The sequence below is a fragment of the Aulonocara sp. 'chitande type north' Nkhata Bay genome, linkage group LG1, assembly GCF_057382095.1.
Source record: "Aulonocara sp. 'chitande type north' Nkhata Bay isolate Kocher_YH1m ecotype deep benthic linkage group LG1, A_spYH_male_GT1.1, whole genome shotgun sequence".
NCBI classification, from domain to species: Eukaryota; Metazoa; Chordata; class Actinopteri; order Cichliformes; family Cichlidae; genus Aulonocara; species Aulonocara sp. 'chitande type north' Nkhata Bay.
Window position 1 is genome coordinate 28,404,370 of NC_141344.1, and position 20,369 is coordinate 28,424,738.

The window sequence follows — 20,369 nt, forward strand, 5'->3', positions numbered from 1 at the left end:
ACAACATGAATAATGCACAATGGAACGTGCCGTTTAAAAATCACTAAAATGTCTTCAACCAACTAACCAGGGTTCTCATCGTCCTCTTTTGGGATTCGCTCCAATAATGTGTCCAAGGCTCGCGTGTAGTCTTTCATGATCCAGTAGGCTATGCTGCGGAGGAACGGATCGGGGTGCAACCTGGAACAGTGGTAACCACTCCCGTCCCTATTGCAGCCCAAGACCTTCTCATAAAGGAGGCCTTGGCAGGTGGATGAATTCTCAAAATCAGCCTCATACAGCCTTGCTACTATCATGGCTAACTGGAGATCCTCCATCTTCTCCAGCAATACCTAAACACCATGAAACAGCGTGATGAGTTAACGGTGCAGGTTTTTTTCTTTAAAGAAATAACAAGCCAAGTGCAAAAAGTTAAAGATTTCTGCAAGGTACAAACAGAAACTCACACTTCCTTTTCTGCCCATCTGTATATTTTGACTGTGTGTTGAGAAAAATCTAGGCCAACAAAGACTATGTGCTACTGTTATGCATCTTATTATTTATATAATTTAGGCTTCTCTTTTGTGATTTAAAGGCTGAAGACCCACTCTGTCATCAACATATTTCTGTACCAATATCACCTTAAAGAGAGACGACTTTATGATATTGCTGCTGCAAGTTACGCTGAAATATGCTACTGGAGTAAACACAGCGTCAGTAAGTTGTCTGTGCACTATTAAAAGTCCTCAAACCTCTATGGCATCTTTGAGGGAACCAGCCAACAGGAAGAAGGCAGCCGACTGTTCAAAGCGCTGCTTTCCCAGTAGGGAGAAAGCATTTTTGAGAGCTGCCTTTCGCCAGCGGTCTTCACTGAAGTTGTTTTTGAAGAACTGAGTCATCTTCTCGTCATGCTGAGACCTGAAAGAACAAAGCCACAGAGTTTGGTATCCATTCTGCTTTAGTAAGAAAATTCACTTAAAACCTCTTGTTCTGAACATTGGAAAAATTATTCAAATTAATTATGTGTTTAGAGAAAATGTCCAACCTGAAGAGTCCCCACAGGACAGCTTTCTTCTTCATGGCCAAGTAGAACAGGGCAGCATCTAAAGGGTCATTTTGCCTCTGGAATGCAGCTTTTCCCAACTGATTATAAACAAGCAATAGTCGTTATTTAGTTATTTCTAAAGAGTTATCAATATTTACCAATTGCTTTGATTCATAAAGTCTTTACAGTAACTCCTAGCTGTTCCTAGCTCCTATTTACTAGAAATGGAAAACTCCTGTAGGAAATTAATTACATTACAGAGTAAACTGGATGGTAAGTTTCCTTTTCTAGTTCATATACTCACCTAGAAACTGAGGCAGATATTGCCATAATCAGAATCAGAATCAGAATGGGTTTATTGCCAAATGTTGAGCAGGTTTACAACAATCAGCATTGTAATCAGCATTACATTTTGATTTTTATGTATATAAATACGCATATTTATTCTGGTACCTTCTCCACCATTTTCCTCAGAGTGTTGATGTTTCTTATCCACCAACCCACACCCACGGCCCGGAGCTCAGACCACTGTGGGTCGCCTCTCTGCATTGCTGGGATCATGTTCAGCATCTCTTCCTCTGCCTCTGAGTGGAACGCCCATGCAAAGTGACACGTTGAGAGGCCTGCAATAGAAGCAGATAGTTGGATCGGGATAGTGAATAATAGGGATAGTGAAAGGAGCAATATACCCCATAACTGTCATACAAAACGTTTTGTATACTCGTCTCACAGCAGCAGCACCATGAGCAGAGTACTTTACCTTGGTGGAGCAGCTGCATGCGGTAGAGTGGGGGCAGAGAGGTGAGCAGGCAGGTATGAAGACGCATGGCGAGCAGGTACCTTAGTCCACACTCATCAAGAGCCTCGCCACCTACACAAATACCAGCAGTTGATCAGTTTTCCCCCCGAAACACCACTCAACAAGAGGGCAAAGACCTTTAAACTCAAGTATCACTTGAGTTCATGTGATCCTGTCACACAATAGGTCTCCAGTCCTTGAACCTTCTTACCCTCTTCTCTGCTTACTTAGCACAGGAACAACCTGCTAATGTCTTCCTCACAAAAGACTAAATAAAAAGAACGAAAAACCGAAGTAAAAAAAGGCCAAAGATACTGAAAAAGAGAAAGGAGCAGTTTAACCACCAAGATTTGATAGCTGGCGAATGACTCAAGAAAAGTATTCCTTTCCTGTTTGTTAAAAACATTTATTTAACTTTAATGCAATATTGGACCGATTTGCTAGGTTTCAATTAAATACCAAGACTTAGAACCAATCTGCTTGCTAAAAATATGTAATCAACCTTTACTGCAGGAGTGCAATATCAGTAAGGATGCTGTTATGACTTCTTTTTAAGGAATACAGTGTTTATGCCAAATGTCAGATGTATTATATTGTACACAGTCTCCTGTACATATCATAAGTACGACTGGAACACACACAAACTAGACAGACCTGTGTACTGTTGATCAGTGGAGCTTGCGACCTCAGCACTTGTGGTTGCAACAGTATCAGCCAAGGCCACCAAGAACATCTGCTCTAGGCGGGTCAGGCCTGGAAGGCTGGAGTGCATGAGGTGACTGGACAGCACCTGGACACAATTGAGAAGAAAGCAAGTGAAGCAGAGAACTGATAAACAAATATTACTTCTCCATAAGTAGATTTTTATGTAAAGGGAAGCCTATTTTTTATTTCATTTTTACCTGAGCATGTTCTGGTCCAAAATAGGTAGGCCCATATTGAGAGAGGTTAATAACTCGGGATTTTTTCTCTGGTTTATCTGTGGCAAAGTTTACAAAGTCATCCGTGGTAACTGTTGGCACCTGTTAATGCAGGAAGAGAAGAGTTTAAAGTCCTTACGTGCAGGTAAACCTTTAACAACAAAATCTGTTCAAGTCTCAACTCTTCCTACCTGGAAGAGGTCAGCATACTGGTCCTCTGTGGACTTTTGGGCTGCCTCACCATCAGTCCCTTTAGTTCCCTTAGCATTCTCTTCAGGTCCTTTATAAGAGGTGTCTAGATCAGCCAACATGAGGGAGTACAGAGGCAAGGGAGGGATGGAGTTGATCTCTGTGTAGTCCCTGCCTCCGTCACGGCCCGACACTATGGTGTCTTTTGCTGTGCTGCCAGTAACGCTGATTGTCCGAGACAGATGTCTCCTGGCTCCGCCCTCACCTGCCTCCACATCCCTAACCACAGCGACTTCTCCAGCAATACATTTTACCAGGTGGGCGAGGATGGCCTGACACACACAAAAAAAGACCAAGACTTTATTAAAATCAGCTAATCCGCATCAAATCGTGTAAAAAACACTGAATAAAAACTCACTAGATTTCACTTGGATGTTTTCACTACTGAATGAGGTAGAAATGGACTCACCTTGGCACGCCGAACTCTGCCCAGGTCCATGAGTTCCAGCAGCTGGGTTGGATGGTACTGAGGAAGAGTTGGGGACAGCGAGTGAGCTGCTTCAAAGAGTCCTCCTTCTTGAAGTCCTGCCGGGGCACGAAGGGCCTCATCTACTGCAGTACTCCCCTCAAACACACTCTTTGACCTGGCCCTCCCTTCAAAGATCGAGGAGGACACTGTGCTTTGACCTCCGGCTATGTCTGCTGATGAAAGGTTGCCTTCTTCTCCCTCACCGGGCTTCTTGTCCTGATGCCACTGTGCATACACATGCATTTCACAGTCCATGCCCACCACTAGGATGCCATCCCTTACCCAGGAAAGGGAGACCGGCAGCGATGGGGTGCCATCCACAGATGACAGGAGGTCAATGGTCCGAAGCAAAATCCAGCGTGAGCGGATCCCCTGTTTGATACTGCCCCCTAGAGGAAGGGTGATAACAGCCACACCCTCCTTGCTGCTCGTCTGCTCATTGACCACACCAGAGATACGGCCATACATAAGAATGTTGGAGCCCACTCCCACAGTGAGGATGTGCGATCCATCCTCCTTTGACAGCCAGTCCAAGTGCACGTAGTGCTTAATGTTGGGTGAGCTATGGTCTCTGCTCATGTACAAGTCAGACCTGAGGTGAAGAAAATGAATAACCTATCAGACATACAAGCAAAACACTTACTCTGACAGAATATGATAAACAAATAGTTCCTGACCTGCTGTAGACAAAGAGATTTGAGTCCACACTGACTCTTGGATCCAGGGTGGAAGAGGGTCTGGCGAAATCATCCAGGTGGACAGTTTGCTCTAAAACCCACTCTGAGCCACCAGTAGACTCACACTCGTAGATGGACACATGCATAGAGAAGTCTTCTATGGAACTTAGACTCTGAGGACAACAGAAGACCGTTTGATTTAACATGACTGCTGTGACAAATCAGTAAGACAGTAAGGCCCTTAATACTTTTTACATGCACCTTAACACTAAATACACGGACTTGCTTATAAGCCAGACTGCTGATGTTAAACCTGAACTTATTTTCACTTCAGTGACATCTAGCTAGTTTTTAATCCCTTCTCACTAATGCTTATCATTTGTAGATGCAGCCCAAATGCAAAACTTGATCATTCTCCACTTTACATAAAAGTAAAATAATATGCTGACACAGGGCATTAGTATGCATTAATGGGAGAGTCCAGGGTCCACCCAAATGATGTTTCTTTGCCCAATTTACATTTTTATTGCATTTTTCTTACACTTCAAGGTAATTTACACAATTTCTATGCTGCTAGTTTTTTTTGTGGTATAATACATTCACAATACAAATACAAAGCCAAATTCTAATTTCCTACCTGTCCTTGTCGTGGCTGTTTGAAAGCCACAGCCAGCCTGCCAATGTAAGAACACGACACAGCTACAGGCCGGCCTGACACACACACAGCACTGTTGTTGTCCTCCTCTTCATTCATCAGAGCCCAGGGCTCCCAGCGGTACACCCGGTTGTCCTCGCCATCCATACCATTCCCATCATCACCCTCCACAGCACAGTGCCAGAACCGCACTCGGGAATCAGAGCAGGTTGTAACAATCAAGTATGGAGCCAGGCACACGGGGTAAATAGAGGAGGAACTCAGATGTCCTGGTAGAAAGAGGAGACAAAATGAAATTTAGGAAGATTTTTCTTTAGCATATTCTTTCATTTAAACCCACCAGGAAACTAATTTCCTCAAAACTGAATGATAAAGACACACAACCTATTGAATATACTGTGTCGACAGGCATTGAATTATTACAGTAAGTAAGGACAGGTGAAATGATGCATTAATTTATGTGTAAAAAGAAAAAAGAAAAAGAGTTTTTACTAGTGCTGTCAGCGTTAATCTGTCAGCTGCACGGCGTCAACGCGTTAGCGAGGTTAGCTCGTTAATGCGTTAGCGCTGTGCAGCCTCACGCATAGGGCGACCCGCGCTAACTCGCTAACGGAGATTTACCGCGTTAATGCGGTTATGGCGTTAACGTCATTTTAACGAGATTAACGCTGACAGCACTAGTTTTTACACATCAGCAACAACAGCATGGTTATACTCATAAGTTTATATTCCAACCTGCAGATGGGGTCGCCCTAGTAACCTCCACCCCATGAGGAAGGTCAAGGCGTTTGCTGTAAACCAGCTTCGAGCTGAGGATCAGTTTGCTAGCAGATTGCAAGTTAGCTGTTGAAGTTGACCGTGGCAAGGGTCTGACAGGAGACGTCTCTGGAGATGAGTCAGCATTCACAACTTGATTGGGAACCATCAGCTGGCTCTGGAAGCTGTAATCTGGGCTTGGCTCATCTGCACACAGAGGCAACACATCAGAAGAGACAAGTTAATCTAAATTTAAAAAAGCAGACTTCACATTATTTTTCATTTTCACCTATAAATGCTTTGCTTCACGCACCAAAACACTTACCCACACAGGCCTGCACAGACTTAAGATGTAGATGCCACATCTGCAGAACAGAGTTCCTGTTGAGATCCTTTTCGATCACCACCAGGAAAAACTTCTCAGAGAAGGGAGGAGGTTGGTAATCTGGATAGAGTAAAATGCAGTATTATCGTCATCTAATGACAACTGGGCTGTAAAATAGGAATAAACAGACCGACACAGAGTTTAACAGAGTGCTATACCTCCCCCAGGTGGAAAGGCTGGTGTGTTTGCTTCTGGTTCTTTCTGGGGCTTGTAACCTAGAATGAAGTCCTCTTGGAAGACATGTAGCAGCTGTGTACTGGCTCCACACTGGAGGCACATGGACATAGCATCACACAGTTTACTATATCTATTGATCAGGAGGTTTCAGTAGTTCATGCCAAGACTTTTGGTCTGTCATTGATCTGAAGTGGGTGAGAAAAAATACAGAGCAGCTGCTAACCTGGTTTGTAATAGCATCCAACTCTATGATACAGCCGGGTCTGGCTGTGGACTGCTGGCTGACGATATTGAACACTTCGCCCACGAGTTTCTAAGAAGAGATATACAAGGAAAAAATAAAAACACAAAAAACACATAATCTACTTTGTATTTCATCATACTGCATTTCATTTAAAACCATTGGAGTGGTAGAAAGTGTTGCATAATATTTTTTATATTGTACAGAGGAATGAAGTCTGGAAATTGTTATAAGGGCATGAGGAAAACACATATTTTGCTTCAAAAACAACATGGCCACATGTCCTATAAATTCAGGATCTGTGTGACTGATGTAATAGTTGTTAGGTTATTTAAAAGCTGGCCTATAGCAAAAGTTAACATCTGTGAATAATGTGCGTATTTGACAGCTGCTGTTTTATGGTTGGTGTACACCTTTAAGCCAAACAAAGCCAACAAAGCAACACATAAGCCTGATTTTAACTCAGTTCTTGGTCCCTCATGACAAATTCTAAAGTTCCGCAGTGTGAGTAATGAAAACCCAGATAGGTCTGTGAAGGTTCTCAGTCATCCAGGTCATCGTAGTCAAAGGAGCTTGCAAAGAAAAGCATCTGGACTTCTTTAAGTTACTTGAAGACGTTTCACCTCTCATCCGAGAAGCTTCTTCAGTTCTAAGGTCAAATGGTGGAGAGTCCCAGATATAAACCTAGTGGGAGTATCCCCCCACAGAGGGACAAAAGGACCCCCTGATGAGCCAAGGTGTGAAAACGGCTGTGGGTCCCAATCAGCCAGGGTTTTGGGTGAGCTCATTGTGAAATCTGGCCCCACCTTATCATGCGAATTCCTGAGGTCAGATGGCCCAGGATGTGACTGGGCGTTAAGGCGTCTGGGAAGGGAACTCAAAACTGGATTATAGATGGCAGACGGTTGGTGTCGTAAACCACCGCCTCTGTTCAAAGACGGTCACTCACAGTGGACATAAATGGCTTCTTTCACTCCTCTTTCAAACCATCTGTCCTCTCTGTCCAAAATGTGAACATTGGCATCCTCAAAAGAGTGACCTTTGTCCTTTAGATGCAGATGGACAGCTGAGTCTTGTCCTGTGGAGGTGGCTCTTCTGTGTTGTGCCATGCGCTTGTGAAGTGGCTGTTTGGTCTCTCCAATGTAGAGGTCTGGGCATTCCTCACTGCACTGTACAGCATACACCACATTGTTAAGTCTGTGTTTTGGCGTTTTGTCTTTCGGGTGAACCAGTTTTTGTCTGAGCGTGTTGCTGGGTCTGAAATGCATCCAAGGATGTTATGCTTGGAGAAAAACTGGTTCACATTTTGGACAGAGAGGACAGATGGTTTGAAAGAGGAGTGAAAGAAGCCACCTATGTCCACTGTGAGCGACCATCTTTGAACAGAGGTGGTGGTTTACGACACCAACTGTCTGCCATCTATAATCCAGTTTTGAGATCCCTTCCCAGACGCCTTAACGCCCACTCACATCCTGGGCCATCTGATCTCAGGAATTCGCATGATAAGGTGGGGCCAGATTTCACAATGAGCTCACCCGAAACTCTGGCTGATTGGGACCCACAGCCGTTTTCACACCTTGGCTCAGGCGATTAGAGGATCATAAGGGGGTCCTTTGTCCCTCTGTGGGGGGACACTCCCACTAGGTTTATATCTGGGACTCTCCACCATTTGACCTTAGAACTGAAGAAGCTTCTCGGATGAGAGGTGAAACGTCTTCAAGCAACTTAAAGAAGTCCAGACGCTTTTCTTTGCAAGCTCCTTTGAAAACCCAGATACATTCACATAAACCTTAAATGAAAACTATCACATTGCAGTGAGCAATAACAAAACAGTGCATATATACTCACAGATGTTTCAGGATCTGACAGCTCATCCAGTAGTTTCCTGGCATCCACAACAGCTTGATAGAGACGCAGGTTTTTACCATCTGATGCCACGAAGCAGGCACTGGCACTGTTACAGTAAGTTCCTGTTAGACACAACACAAAGATTGCAGGCTTAATATTGGGCAATGCACATAACTCTGAAGGACACTCATAAATGGAGCCATCCAAGAAAACTTCTTCAAAGAGCAATAATCGGGACAAACTAGATTGAGAATGGGTTTGAATTACAAAGGGTATATTTTTTTTTCCTTTCAAGACTTATGGCATCAGTATCAATAAGACAGAAGAACACTGCATTTTGACCGCAAAGCTGGAACATACTGCTGATTCGTTTGCTACTGCTGGAACTGAGTAGCTGTGACAGTTGTTCAGTATTTCCTGAGAAATTCCGAGAGAATATCCTCCTGCCACCTGGACAAAAAAAATAACTAAGTGCAGCAAGAGTCTCAGCAAGAGTGAAAATGTCCCTCTTAATCAAAATTCTTGTTATTAAGCTACTACTACTACTACTACTACTACTAATAATAATAATAATAATAATAATAATAACAACAACAACAACTCAAAAATCAGCTTTATATAAAAATGTACGGTATATTTACCAAGTACAGTGCTGGGTACTAGCGTGGGTAGCCAAGCAACATTGCTGAAGGCAGAGGTGTGCAGAGAGTTGATACGGGCCAATTCTGAGACGCCTCCAGTGCAGGACAGGGGTCCAATGTGGTCCACTCGCCACAAAATCAGCTCACTGTAGATGGCGTTGGGGTCATGGAAGGTCCTTGTAGCTGCATTACGAAGCTGCTTCCTTAATAATGGATAACAGTTACAATTACTAGCCTATCACCAGCAAACTAAACCCATTATTGACGGCTTCAGTTCTCTACCTCTACTTCATGCTATACCTGGGAAGACCCTTTGGTAGGGGAAAGGTAGGAGGCTGCTCTCCTTCCAAACTTCCAGGGGCTGAGGGAGGGGTGAGCAGGGCATTGTGGTGAGAGGAGGTCAGCAGCAGCGGCAGCACTGTGTGACAAGCTTGGTCATTCAGATGGAAACGATGGCCGCAGTACCGAAACTTATGAGATACTGTCAGTACATTGGAGAAGTCAGAACGCTCTGCAAATGTCACAGCCCACTGCAGACAGAGGAATCAAAGCTTTTTGTGAGGGAAACAGAATATGCAAAAAAACATCAAATTATAGTGTGAACTGCAAAATGATAGATTGTCTGAGAATTGCGTCAAGCCTGTGGAAACATCTTGGGCTAAAGTGGCAATTTATCAAAACATGTGAGCAAAGCCCTCAGAAAGAAGAGCGAGGTTAACCTCAACCTCGTACCTGGTTAAGAGATCCATCAACATGCTTGGAGACCATCATGACAGCTGGACTAATGTGAGGGTTGGGAGGGGAGGTCACAGCAGCAGAACTAAGGCCAGCTGAGGCTGAAGCAGAGTGGGACACATGTTGGACTATCCTTCCCTGCTTGCCTACTCCAGCGCTTACACCCTCAGTCAAAGTGCAGGCATACATGAGGATGTTTTTACTCAGTGAGTTGGCATCTCCTGTGGGAAACGCCACCGGAATACGGGAGGAGAAGGACACCTGGAGGAAAATAAAAAACAGTTGCGAATATTTTCTTAGTGTCTTAACCCTTAAATCAACATAATAATTCAGCTTCCTAATGATATTCCTTTTGGATTACTCATCTGTGCTAAACCAACTCAAACACGTATTTAACTTGTATTGTGTAGATATGTTTTAATATTAGAGCATTAAAGTCTTTTCATACTCTACTGTATTTTTGCAGTCAATGCAAAAGGGATATTTTCGAACAAATGTAAACATCTGTGCAGCTGAAGCCCAAAATTCAGTCCTTTTAAATTTAATATCCTGTTTGGTCCTCCTTAGAGGAGTGCTGAAGTGCTGCTCTTTCTAGGACAGCCGGATGCTACAGTGCAAGCTTCTCGCTGCATATCAAAGTGAAAATTAGGTGAAAAATTACTTGGGCTCTAACTTTATTAAAATGACAAAGACTTCCTTCAGTAAGTTATAACAGCTTTTGCTAATTAACATTAATTCTGTGGGTAACTTGATAAAGCGCAGAGTACTCTCCATAATTCTCTATTGGAGAAAATGAAAAAAATATATTCTGAATGTCAAATACAGCTGGAGGAATGCTGAGTCAATTTATATTTGAGAAAAAACAGTCACACAGTTTGTGCTGTGAGCAAGGTGTGTACGAGCAAGTAAACGACTGAATTCAATTTAAAACAGAAAAGTTACAATTTAGGAAAAGAGATTATGATTTGCTTGAAAAATGTTTTTCATATTCTGAATTTTTGCACACACCTGAACCTGTCTGAAGATGCCCTGGTTGAATTCGTCCAAGTATTTTACATGCCAAACCAGGAAAGATCCATCCAATGGATGGATGGTAAACAGCATGTCTGGGCTCTTGTTCCACTCTGTGATCAGAGTCTCCATCTTCCTCTCTAGCAGCATGGAAGGCAGAGGCATGCTAGAGCTGGATCCTGGGGAGGATGCCTTGGTGCTTCCCTGCTCCCCTGACTCACCCTCTTCTCCTTGCTCTGAGGATGCTTTGTCAGACATCTCATCCAGGTCTGGAAAAAACAAACAAAAACAAAAAATTATTTAGTCTTACACGTGCCCTTTAACATGGTAGGTTTTAAGCAGCCTTATATATTGTTAGCCTGGTCATACCAAAGTCAAACTTCATAGGGGATCCTTCAGGATCCAAGGGGTCCTCAGTAGTTTGGTCCAGCTGTTGTTCAGAGAATTTACGGAGTTGCAGCATAAAAAGGTCCATGGATGAAGTGAAGCTAAGATCCTTATTATTGAGCCAGTGAACCACAAAGCCTCCGCCACCTGTGCCATCGTCTGGGTTAAACACTGCAGAGTCAGCTAGCACTGATGGGATATCTGACAGACAGAAACATGGCAGGAGCACAAATATTACACAAGCTTAGATTAAGTTTACAGCTCCATTCAATGTGCACATTGATTCATTTTAAAACCCAGTCCAACAAAAAACACTACCTGTGTTGGGATTAATACTGGCCGAGATATGGAAGTGACACAGGGCATTGGCATGATGAGTGATGTGGCGGTGAGTGTGTGCATCCTGTGTGCCCAGCTGAGAGGGCAGCAGCTCACTGTGTGCCACTAAAGCAGAGGACCGTCGCCGGCCACGGCGCAGATGTTTTAGGTGGTGAATTGACTAATTAGAGAGGGAGCACAGGAATAAAGGCAAGAGAACAGGTCTGTGTTATTCCTTTCTGAGAAATATTCAATTTTTTGGTCATTTATGAATTATTTCTGCTGAGATTGAACTAAGTGTACCTCCAAAGCATGTTGGATCTTGTCCTTATTGCCTGCCAGGCCTGGCAGGCTAGAGCTGAAGGACTGTGTGTTCTCAGTGATCTGTCCACCAAGCAGACTGTCTTCAGGTAACAGGGTCTCCGACCATAATCTACACACTCCATCCTCACAAGATGTCAGCAACACATTGCACACTGAACCCCTAGAAAATAACACAAGAATGTAATCGTCCTTCAGTAGTTCTTTTTTTGATTCATTTTGCCTTTATTAAAAATGTTCAGTCAAAACACATTTTAGGGACACAACAACAATTTCTTAGAACAAGAGTTAAGTATGCATACCCCATGACTAAAATAAAATTATTGCTGGATGCCCAGTTATTGAACCACGTTTTTAACCAAGTGCGCTGAATATCGTTCTGGCCTAGTAACGCATCACTCAAAGGAGGCAAAACCTCATTTTATAGCCAAAACATTATGTCTGGCTTTAAAAGACAACAAGCACGCACAACAAAAGTGGACAAATAAACACGTTTACAGCATATTATGTGTGTGATCATGTGTGCTTTCTTACTTGGGCATGTACTTGCTGGTCTTCCTCCAGGACACACCAGTGACCGAGCGAGGATGAGCCAAGTAAACAAAGGAGAAGTGAACAGGAAGAGGCTTTTTATCAGACGGGTCCTGGACCACCACTGCGGATCTCCAGCCAGTAGTGGGATACCAAACCTTGAGTAAACAGTCATCCTGTACATGTGCAGAAAATCATTATATAGGCAAACTGAGGTACAAAAAAATGTTTCAACAATTTGCCATTTATAAAAAAAATGTTAACATGAATCTTTAACCTTTCCAATTGTGGCAAAATACTCTCCATCAGGAGACCACTTGGCTGCGTGGACAGACGCAGCGGTCCTAAAAGAAAAGGAAAAAGAAACAAAAACAATATCAGCTATTAAGGTTTCTCATGTGATGCCAAACACATTCCTCAAGAGCTGTTCACCACGTTGGACATAATGCAATCAATGGTTGTTAGGCAATAAGATTCTCAACTGGCAGGAAATAGAAGCTCCATCAGATTGAAAGCTCTCGTTGAGTGAAATCCGTCACAAAGAAAGTGCTATAGCAAAACGTCACTGAGCAGTCTATAGCAGCGGTCCCCAACCTTTTTTGCGCCACGGGCCAGTTTATGCCCGAAAATATTTTCACGGACTTGCCTTTAAGGTGTTGTGGATAAATACAACAAAATAAAACTAATACCAGTACCGAAAAAAATATTTATTCATAACACACGTGAAAAGACCCAGGAAAACAGAGTTAACGATGAAAACGATAACAAAATAACGCTGAAAACCGATAAAAACCCTGAAAACCTGAGCCTCAACTCTCGCGGCCCGGTACCAAACGACTCACAGACCGGTACCGGTCCGAGGCCCGGGGGTTGGGGGACCGCTGGTCTATAGGACTGCAACTGTAACTGAGAGCTTCAGCCATTATTTTCCCCAGCAACCACTTCCAACCTTCTGGGAAATACTCATTTCCCCCCCATTATTATAAATCCTCAAGTGATAATCCCCCCTTAGACTGTCTTGGTGCAAAACAAAGACATAAATCATGTCTCCTGGAAGGGGGAGGACGTATCACAGGCAGGGCACAGCGAGCTGAAATCTCTGAAACCGACTGGCCTTCACTTCCTACGAGACAGAGAAGCTCTTCTACCCCTGTATACGGGAGGAAACAGGACTGGACAACCGTGAATAGGAAGGTTAACAACAAACCTCCAAAACAACTGAATGTGAAACTGCAGAACAGATTTGCTCCACTATCAAAGGACCCTGGATCTATATCGGACAACCATCCATCTAAAAGCAGCGAAATAAGGTCTGAAAATCTGTTGAAAAGTGAAAGGCCACAGGGAAAGCTAAAGGCTAGGCCTGAAACTCTGATTGTGGGTGACTCTGCCGTAAAGGATGTACAAAGGATGTGCGGTAAGAACACTAAAGTCCTCTGCTTTCCTAACGATATGGTCAACAACCTGAAGGAGAGAATTCTTCAAATTGCAGATGAATATCCAACTGTGACAAACATTGTTCTGCATACAGGGTCAAACGATGTGTCCAAACAACAGTTGGAGGTTCTGAAACGGGACTTTACTGGATTATTAAATACTGTAAACTCTCTGAATGCAGCTGTATTCATCAGTGGACCTGTACCGCCGGTCAGAGGAGGAGACGAGAGATTCAGCAGGTTGTTTACACTGAATAAATGGCTTATATCAGCATGTGCTGACCACTCAGTGCACTTTATCGACAACTTTAATATTTTTTGGGAACGCAGGCATCTGTTCAAAGCAAATGGATTTAATTTTAACAAGTCAGGGGTGAAACTGTTCACCTCCAACTTGTTTTATTCCATACGTCATCCATCCGTGCTTGGTGCCAAGGCTGAGATAAACGAGGAGTTATCTCATAAAGAGGAACAAACAGTACTCCAAGAACAGACAAAGCCCAGCAGAAACCTTGAGGAGGAGCTCCATTTGCCCCCACCCGGGAAGAGCCTCAGAAAGGAGAGACATCCATGGCATCTGAGGAAGAGCCTCAGAAAGGAGAGACATCTAAGGCAAGAAGAGGGGTCCCTATTTGCCTCCAACTCTCTCAACAACACCAACGACCAGGACAAGGGACCACGACCTTCCCCAGTCCCCCAAACCCCTGACAGGCCATCACCCTCCTCCCCCTCCCTTTCTCCCTCCTCCCCACACCTGAAATTCACTGAGGAGATGATGGAGCGGGTCAATGCTGGGCTCAGATCTACCCCCCGTCCCAATCCCTTTTTGTCCCCCATAAACCCCCCACCAGAGCGGCCAAAGGTTCGCCATCGAGCCCCACCCTCAACAGAGCAATCGAAGTCACATTGCCCAGCCTCGCCCCCCTTAGTTCCTCTTCATGCCCTGTCTCCGCAGTCTGATGTGTGATGTGTGAAGGGTCCGGGCTGTGAGGATTATGGCAGTGATGACTTTTCCCAGGAGAAGCTGGGACCCTGTTTACTAGAAGGTTTTAAAATTTCTGTACTTTTAGGTGACAGGAGACATGTGGCCTGGTCAAAACACAGAGAGCTGCACTCTAAAAGATCTTTAAACATAGTAAACATACCTTGTGTGCCACAGACTGCTCCCAAACACGAGGGGACAAGTAATACCTCTAAAACACTTAAGTTGGCTTTATTAAACATTAGATCTCTAGCTGGGAAAACATTTTTAATTAATGATTTAATCACTGAGCACAGCCTTGATTTTATGTTTTTAACTGAAACTTGGTTGGACCAAAGTAACAGTGGAGCTGTTCTCATCGAGACGACCCCTCCTAACTACAGTTTTATCAGTGAGGTCAGGGCGAGCAGGAGAGGAGGAGGGGTTGCTGTCTTATTTAATGAATCATTTCAATGTAAGCAGCTATCTCCTGGAAGTTTTCAGTCTTTTGAATATGTGGCTTTACAGCTGAAGGCCCCATCCAAAGTTGTGTTTCTTAATGTTTACAGGCCTCCCAAATACTGCACAGACTTTTTTAATGACCTCAGTGAACTGCTGTCTGTGATCTGTGTTGATTTTGACTGTGTAATTATTGCTGGGGATTTTAACATTCATGTGGACAACCCTCAGGACAAAGGGACTAAAGACCTGAGTAACACTCTGGGCAACTTTGGGCTGACTCAGCATGTAACAGAGGCCACACATAATAGAGGACACACTCTTGACCTACTGATCTCCAAAGGCCTGAGCATTTCAAAGGTTACTGTGTCTGATGTGGGCCTGTCTGATCATTACTGTGTTTTCTTTGAAAGTAAAATCTCAGCCCACACAAATATATCAACAACAGTGATCACAAAACGGTGTATAACTGAACACAGTAGTGCAATTTTTAACCAGGTCTTCCCATTAACACCTGACCTGCCCAGAGGGTCAGTCAATGAGCTCGTCAATAGCTTCAATGCTAACATGTTAAATGTAATGGACACTATTGCTCCCATTAAGGTGAAGGTTATCTCTGGAAGGAAAAAGTCTCCATGGAGAAACTCCACACTGGTGAAAAATGAAAAAAGAGTGTAGGAAAGCTGAGCGCAGATGGAGAAAAACAAACCTCCAGGTTCATTATGACATTTATAAAGAGAAACTTCACAATTATAATTTACAACTGAGGAATGCAAGGAGGTCCTACTTCTCTGACATCATCACTAAAAACAGCCATAATGCTCGGGTCTTATTTTCTACAGTTGACAGGCTAACAAACCCTCCTGTGTCAGTGGCAGCTGAACTTCATTCGACCATGGCCTGCAATGACTTTGCCAAATTCTTCACTGAAAAAATCCAAAAAATTAGACAAGCAATTGGTACATCAACAGCAGATCCAGGATATGTACCGTGTCCACCAAAAAACTGTTTAAACACCATGAAACAGTTTCAACCTATTAACAGCAAAGACCTGGAGGACATCTTAGGTCAACTGAACTCCTCCTCTTGCTGTTTAGATGTCCTGCCAACAAGTTTTTTCAAAAAGGTCTCAAAGACTTTAGAGTCAGACCTGTTACAGATCGTCAACTTTTCTTTATTATCAGGTGTGTTTCCAGAATCACTAAAAACTGCTGTAATCAAACCTATACTGAAAAAGGACAATCTTGACAAGACACAAATGAACAACTACAGGCCGATCTCAAATCTCCCGTTTTTAAGTAAGATCATTGAAAAAGCAGTTTCTCAACAGCTCAGTTACTTCTTAAAACAGAATAATTGCTACGATGCCTTCCAGTCAGGTTTTAGACAGAACCACAGCACTGAAACCGCTCTGACCAAAGTGTTTAATGACATATGTCTGAATACAGACAGTGGAAAAATGTCAGTCCTAGTTTTACTGGATCTCAGTGCAGCATTTGATACAGTTGACCACAACATATTACTCAAACGACTGGAGAACTGGACAGGTCTTTCAGGAACTGTACTAAACTGGTTCAAAACATACGTAGAAAACAGGAAATACTTTGTATCAATAGGTAAATTCACATCTGAGCAGACAAGTATCACATGTGGAGTTCCCCAAGGTTCCATCTTGGGACCCCTTCTGTTTAACATCTACATGCTCCCACTGGCACAGATTATAAACAACAACAAAATAAACTATCACAGCTATGCAGATGACACACAAATATATATCACAATGTCACCAGGAGACCGAGGCCCTGTACAGGCTCTTGGTAAATGCATTGAGGAAATCAATGACTGGTTGTGCCACAATTTTCTCCAGCTAAACAAAAACAAAACTGAGGTAATAGTCTTTGGCGCCAAAGAAAAACGATTACAGGTCACCAGAGAACTTCAATCTATACATCTAAAAACCACAAACCAGGCGAGAAATTTGGGTGTAGTGATGGATGCAGACCTAAACTTAGAAAAACACATTAAGACAATAACAAAGTCAGCTTACTATCACCTCAAGAATATATCAAGGATAAAAGATCTGATGTCTCAACAGGACCTGGAAAAACTAGTCCATGCATTCATCTTTAGTAGGCTTGATTACTGTAACAGCATCTTTACAGGTCTACCTAAAAAATCAGTCAGACAACTACAGCTCATTCAGAACTCTGCTGCTCGAGTCCTCACTAAGACCAAAAAAGTGGACCACATCAGTCCAGCTCTGAGGTCCTTACACTGGCTGCCTGTCCGTCAGAGGATAGACTTTAAAGTTCTGATGCTGGCCTATAAAGCTCTGAATGGTTTAGGACCAAAATACATCAATGACCTCCTGACCCAGTATGAACCATCCAGATCCCTCAGGTCATCTGGATCCGGTCTTTTATCAGTTCCCAGAGTCAGAACCAGACACGGAGAAGCTGCATTCAGCTTTTATGCTCCTTATATCTGGAACAAACTCCCAGAAAGCCTCAGATCAGCTGAAACACTCAGTTTATTTAAATCCAGGTTGAAGACTCACCTGTTCTCAGCTGCATTTGAATAAAGCACCAAATCCACACTTTAAGCTTAAATTTCAAAACTTACATTTAACTACTGATTTTATCTACTGTTCTGATTTTATCTGTTTTGATTTTATATACTGTTGTTTGTTTGTTTGTTTGTTTGTTAACTAGTTAGTTTATTTGCTTGTTTTATTCAATTTTAAATCATGCTTTTTATTTGTTCTTGTTTCTAATGTCTCTGTAAAGCACTTTGAATCACCTTGTTGTTGAATTGTGCTATACAAATAAACTTGCCTTGCCTTTGCACAGGTGTTTGCCAGATGGTCAAGGATCGATCTCTATTCCTGTGTGAGTGGGGTTTTATTCACCTGCTCCTACACTGTCACCATAATTTTCACACGTTCAACGCAGCAAAAAGTTAACCTCACATGGTTAGTGGTCAAGCGTCAGCAAAACCCTTAACATCCACTTCTCCATGGAAACAGTCTGTTTCTTTGTGCACAAGGTACTGTTGGTCGCAACCATTTCGTAGTTTTCTGTTAGTCATCATATGACAGTAACAGATGTGGTTTCATATGTCTGTGTCTACTCACACAGCTTAAGGCGTGAGAGCGGCACTGCCTGCTGACTCAGAAGACTAGTCTTCGTGTAAGGCCAGATGTGTTTGATAATCAGTAACTGACTGTAGGTTTTATGAGGGAAAGGGAAGATTACAGAATGTATTCTGCACAATGAAGTGATTAACTCTTCACTGCATAAGAGAAAATGACCAAAAAACGTTTACTTCCAAAGTAATAGTGAAAAAATAATATATGCAAAATATTCAGCTGTTGCCTCAAAGGTACACAAACTAGAATAACTGCCTTGTTGCAGCCGACATCCATGTCTGGGCATGCTCATCATATTACACTGTGTGTTGTAAAGTGTTTTTGAAGAACATGATGGTCTGTGAACATTTGTGTGTTTTTTATTTTTATTTATATATATATATATATATATATATATATATATATATATATATATATATATATATATATATATATATATATATATATATATATATATATATATATATTTTTTTTTTTTTTTTTTTTTTTTTTTTTTTTTTTAAATTTTATTTCTGTTTAATGTTATCATCGATGACGATTTAATTCAGTTACGACCAGAAAGGGTTTTTTTGTGACCTTTGACAAACAAAATCTAATCAGTTCCTTCCTGTTTAGATTGGTGCCAAATTTGAAGAAAATCCCTTTCTGCATTTGAGTGTTATCATGTTTAAAAGGATGGGGCAGGTAGACAGACACAGAACCCAAAAATATAATACCTTTTCAGTGCAGAGGTCTAAAAATCCACCTCAACTTTCTCAAAACGGATTTTAAATAATTTCTAGATTCCACTTAAAATTAGACAAACTTGGCTGAAGAAAACATCTTCAATTCCACAAAAAGAGATAAGAGGAGGTGGGGAAAAAGTATCTGGTCTGTTCAACACTTAATTTACTGGTTAGTTAAATGTCAAGGTATTTATCCTAAAACGGTAGCTTTGTAAGGCGCATCACCCTGACGCAGCGAGTTTTGTTTTTTAATAAAACAGTATATAGAATGTAAGCCAAAACGCACTTGCACTGCCAGACACAGTTCCAGTCACTGAGGACAGGGTGGGGCTTGTCGTCAATCATCTGCCCATCCTCCTCCTCAATCAGGGCATCCGTCAGTGGAGGTGCCCACAGCTGGAGTCGCTCGGTTGCTGCTAGGATACGGTTCCCTGAGGACACAAAAGCACTGTGTTACACACCTCATGTCCCACGTTGACTACTACACTACGCAGAGCCACATACAAACTGTGACTCTTACATAATGCACATGCTGTTTCAGCCAAATCAAAGGGTGGTAGGAGAAGGAGCTGCCTTTATCTGGTAATCATAGAAAGCATTTGTGTACCTTGTGGGTCCCAGGCCAGGTTGTAGGTGATGGCATCAAGGAAGAACTGTCCTGTCTTTTGCCACTGATAGTTAAGCTGCTGTTAGTGGTGGGAGAGCGACACACACCATGCAGTGTTAGTGGAACAAAGGTGTAATTAAATCTGCTACAAACTGATTTAAATCCTTAAATCTGCCTAAAAAGCTGGCGCTGGTACTCACCTTGTGGCGTTTATTTGGGTTGATAGAAAGAGGTTCAAAGATGCAGACTGTGTTTCCGTAGGATGCAGCAATCTAAAAATAAAGAGCTGTGTTCATCATCACAACATTACTCACCCCATCAGTGCTTTTGCACAGTCACTCCCACAGGAAAAAGGAAGGTGTGGTGTGGTGCAGGATAGCGAAATGGCAAAGGAAGACGAGAAGTTGAAGACAAATGCAAACGAGGAAAAATGTACCTCTTTCCGCTCAGCATAATTGATAAAATCTTTTAGCCACAGGACAAAAAAAACTAAAGCTGTGTGTGGGAGTGTGTCTCTGTGAGCATTTAACACTTACCCTGCCAAGCTGGTGGGAGCACTCCACACAGCCCACCTGTATGTTTCCATTTTGAGCTCCCGGGATAATCTGAACACACTCAAAGTCACTAGCCAAGATCACTACGTCGCATCCTGAGCCATAGGCCTGAAAATACCAGAGTATAGGAAAAACAAAATCACATTTTAAGTCATTCAACAAATGTAATCAAGACACTGAGAATTAAAATTACAATAATTGCAAAATGTGTCTGGAAGCTGGAGATCATTCTATATGCAAATCTTTTCACTATGCTATTTTTACTACTTCAAATATTTATATGACTTGATTTTAACTACATGGACAATATATAGCCAAGCATATACAATATCTGC

At 42.5% G+C, this 20,369-nt stretch overlaps 1 protein-coding gene across 6 annotated transcripts in view; it reads right to left on the reverse strand.

Annotated features, from left to right (window-relative positions):
* dmxl2 (Dmx-like 2) overlaps positions 1–20,369 on the reverse strand; it is a 47,928-nt gene that overhangs the window by 17,469 nt on the left and 10,090 nt on the right. For all 6 annotated transcript variants that reach the window (XM_086291538.1, XM_086291548.1, XM_086291529.1 and 3 more), the window contains exons 2-30: positions 20,017–20,142; positions 19,681–19,752; positions 19,481–19,559; positions 19,160–19,304; positions 12,422–12,488; positions 12,148–12,320; positions 11,596–11,776; positions 11,293–11,473; positions 10,957–11,175; positions 10,585–10,856; positions 9,574–9,837; positions 9,142–9,371; positions 8,842–9,044; positions 8,201–8,322; positions 6,335–6,424; positions 6,093–6,201; positions 5,875–5,994; positions 5,529–5,756; positions 4,776–5,062; positions 4,139–4,311; positions 3,402–4,053; positions 2,935–3,264; positions 2,726–2,845; positions 2,478–2,613; positions 1,785–1,895; positions 1,478–1,647; positions 1,025–1,122; positions 732–897; positions 68–332 (exon numbers count right to left, since the gene is read on the reverse strand). In XM_086291538.1, coding sequence (XP_086147664.1) covers positions 68–332; positions 732–897; positions 1,025–1,122; positions 1,478–1,647; positions 1,785–1,895; positions 2,478–2,613; positions 2,726–2,845; positions 2,935–3,264; positions 3,402–4,053; positions 4,139–4,311; positions 4,776–5,062; positions 5,529–5,756; positions 5,875–5,994; positions 6,093–6,201; positions 6,335–6,424; positions 8,201–8,322; positions 8,842–9,044; positions 9,142–9,371; positions 9,574–9,837; positions 10,585–10,856; positions 10,957–11,175; positions 11,293–11,473; positions 11,596–11,776; positions 12,148–12,320; positions 12,422–12,488; positions 19,160–19,304; positions 19,481–19,559; positions 19,681–19,752; positions 20,017–20,142 — 5,389 coding nt within the window. The remainder of the gene's footprint in view (positions 1–67; positions 333–731; positions 898–1,024; positions 1,123–1,477; positions 1,648–1,784; positions 1,896–2,477; positions 2,614–2,725; positions 2,846–2,934; positions 3,265–3,401; positions 4,054–4,138; positions 4,312–4,775; positions 5,063–5,528; positions 5,757–5,874; positions 5,995–6,092; positions 6,202–6,334; positions 6,425–8,200; positions 8,323–8,841; positions 9,045–9,141; positions 9,372–9,573; positions 9,838–10,584; positions 10,857–10,956; positions 11,176–11,292; positions 11,474–11,595; positions 11,777–12,147; positions 12,321–12,421; positions 12,489–19,159; positions 19,305–19,480; positions 19,560–19,680; positions 19,753–20,016; positions 20,143–20,369) is intronic.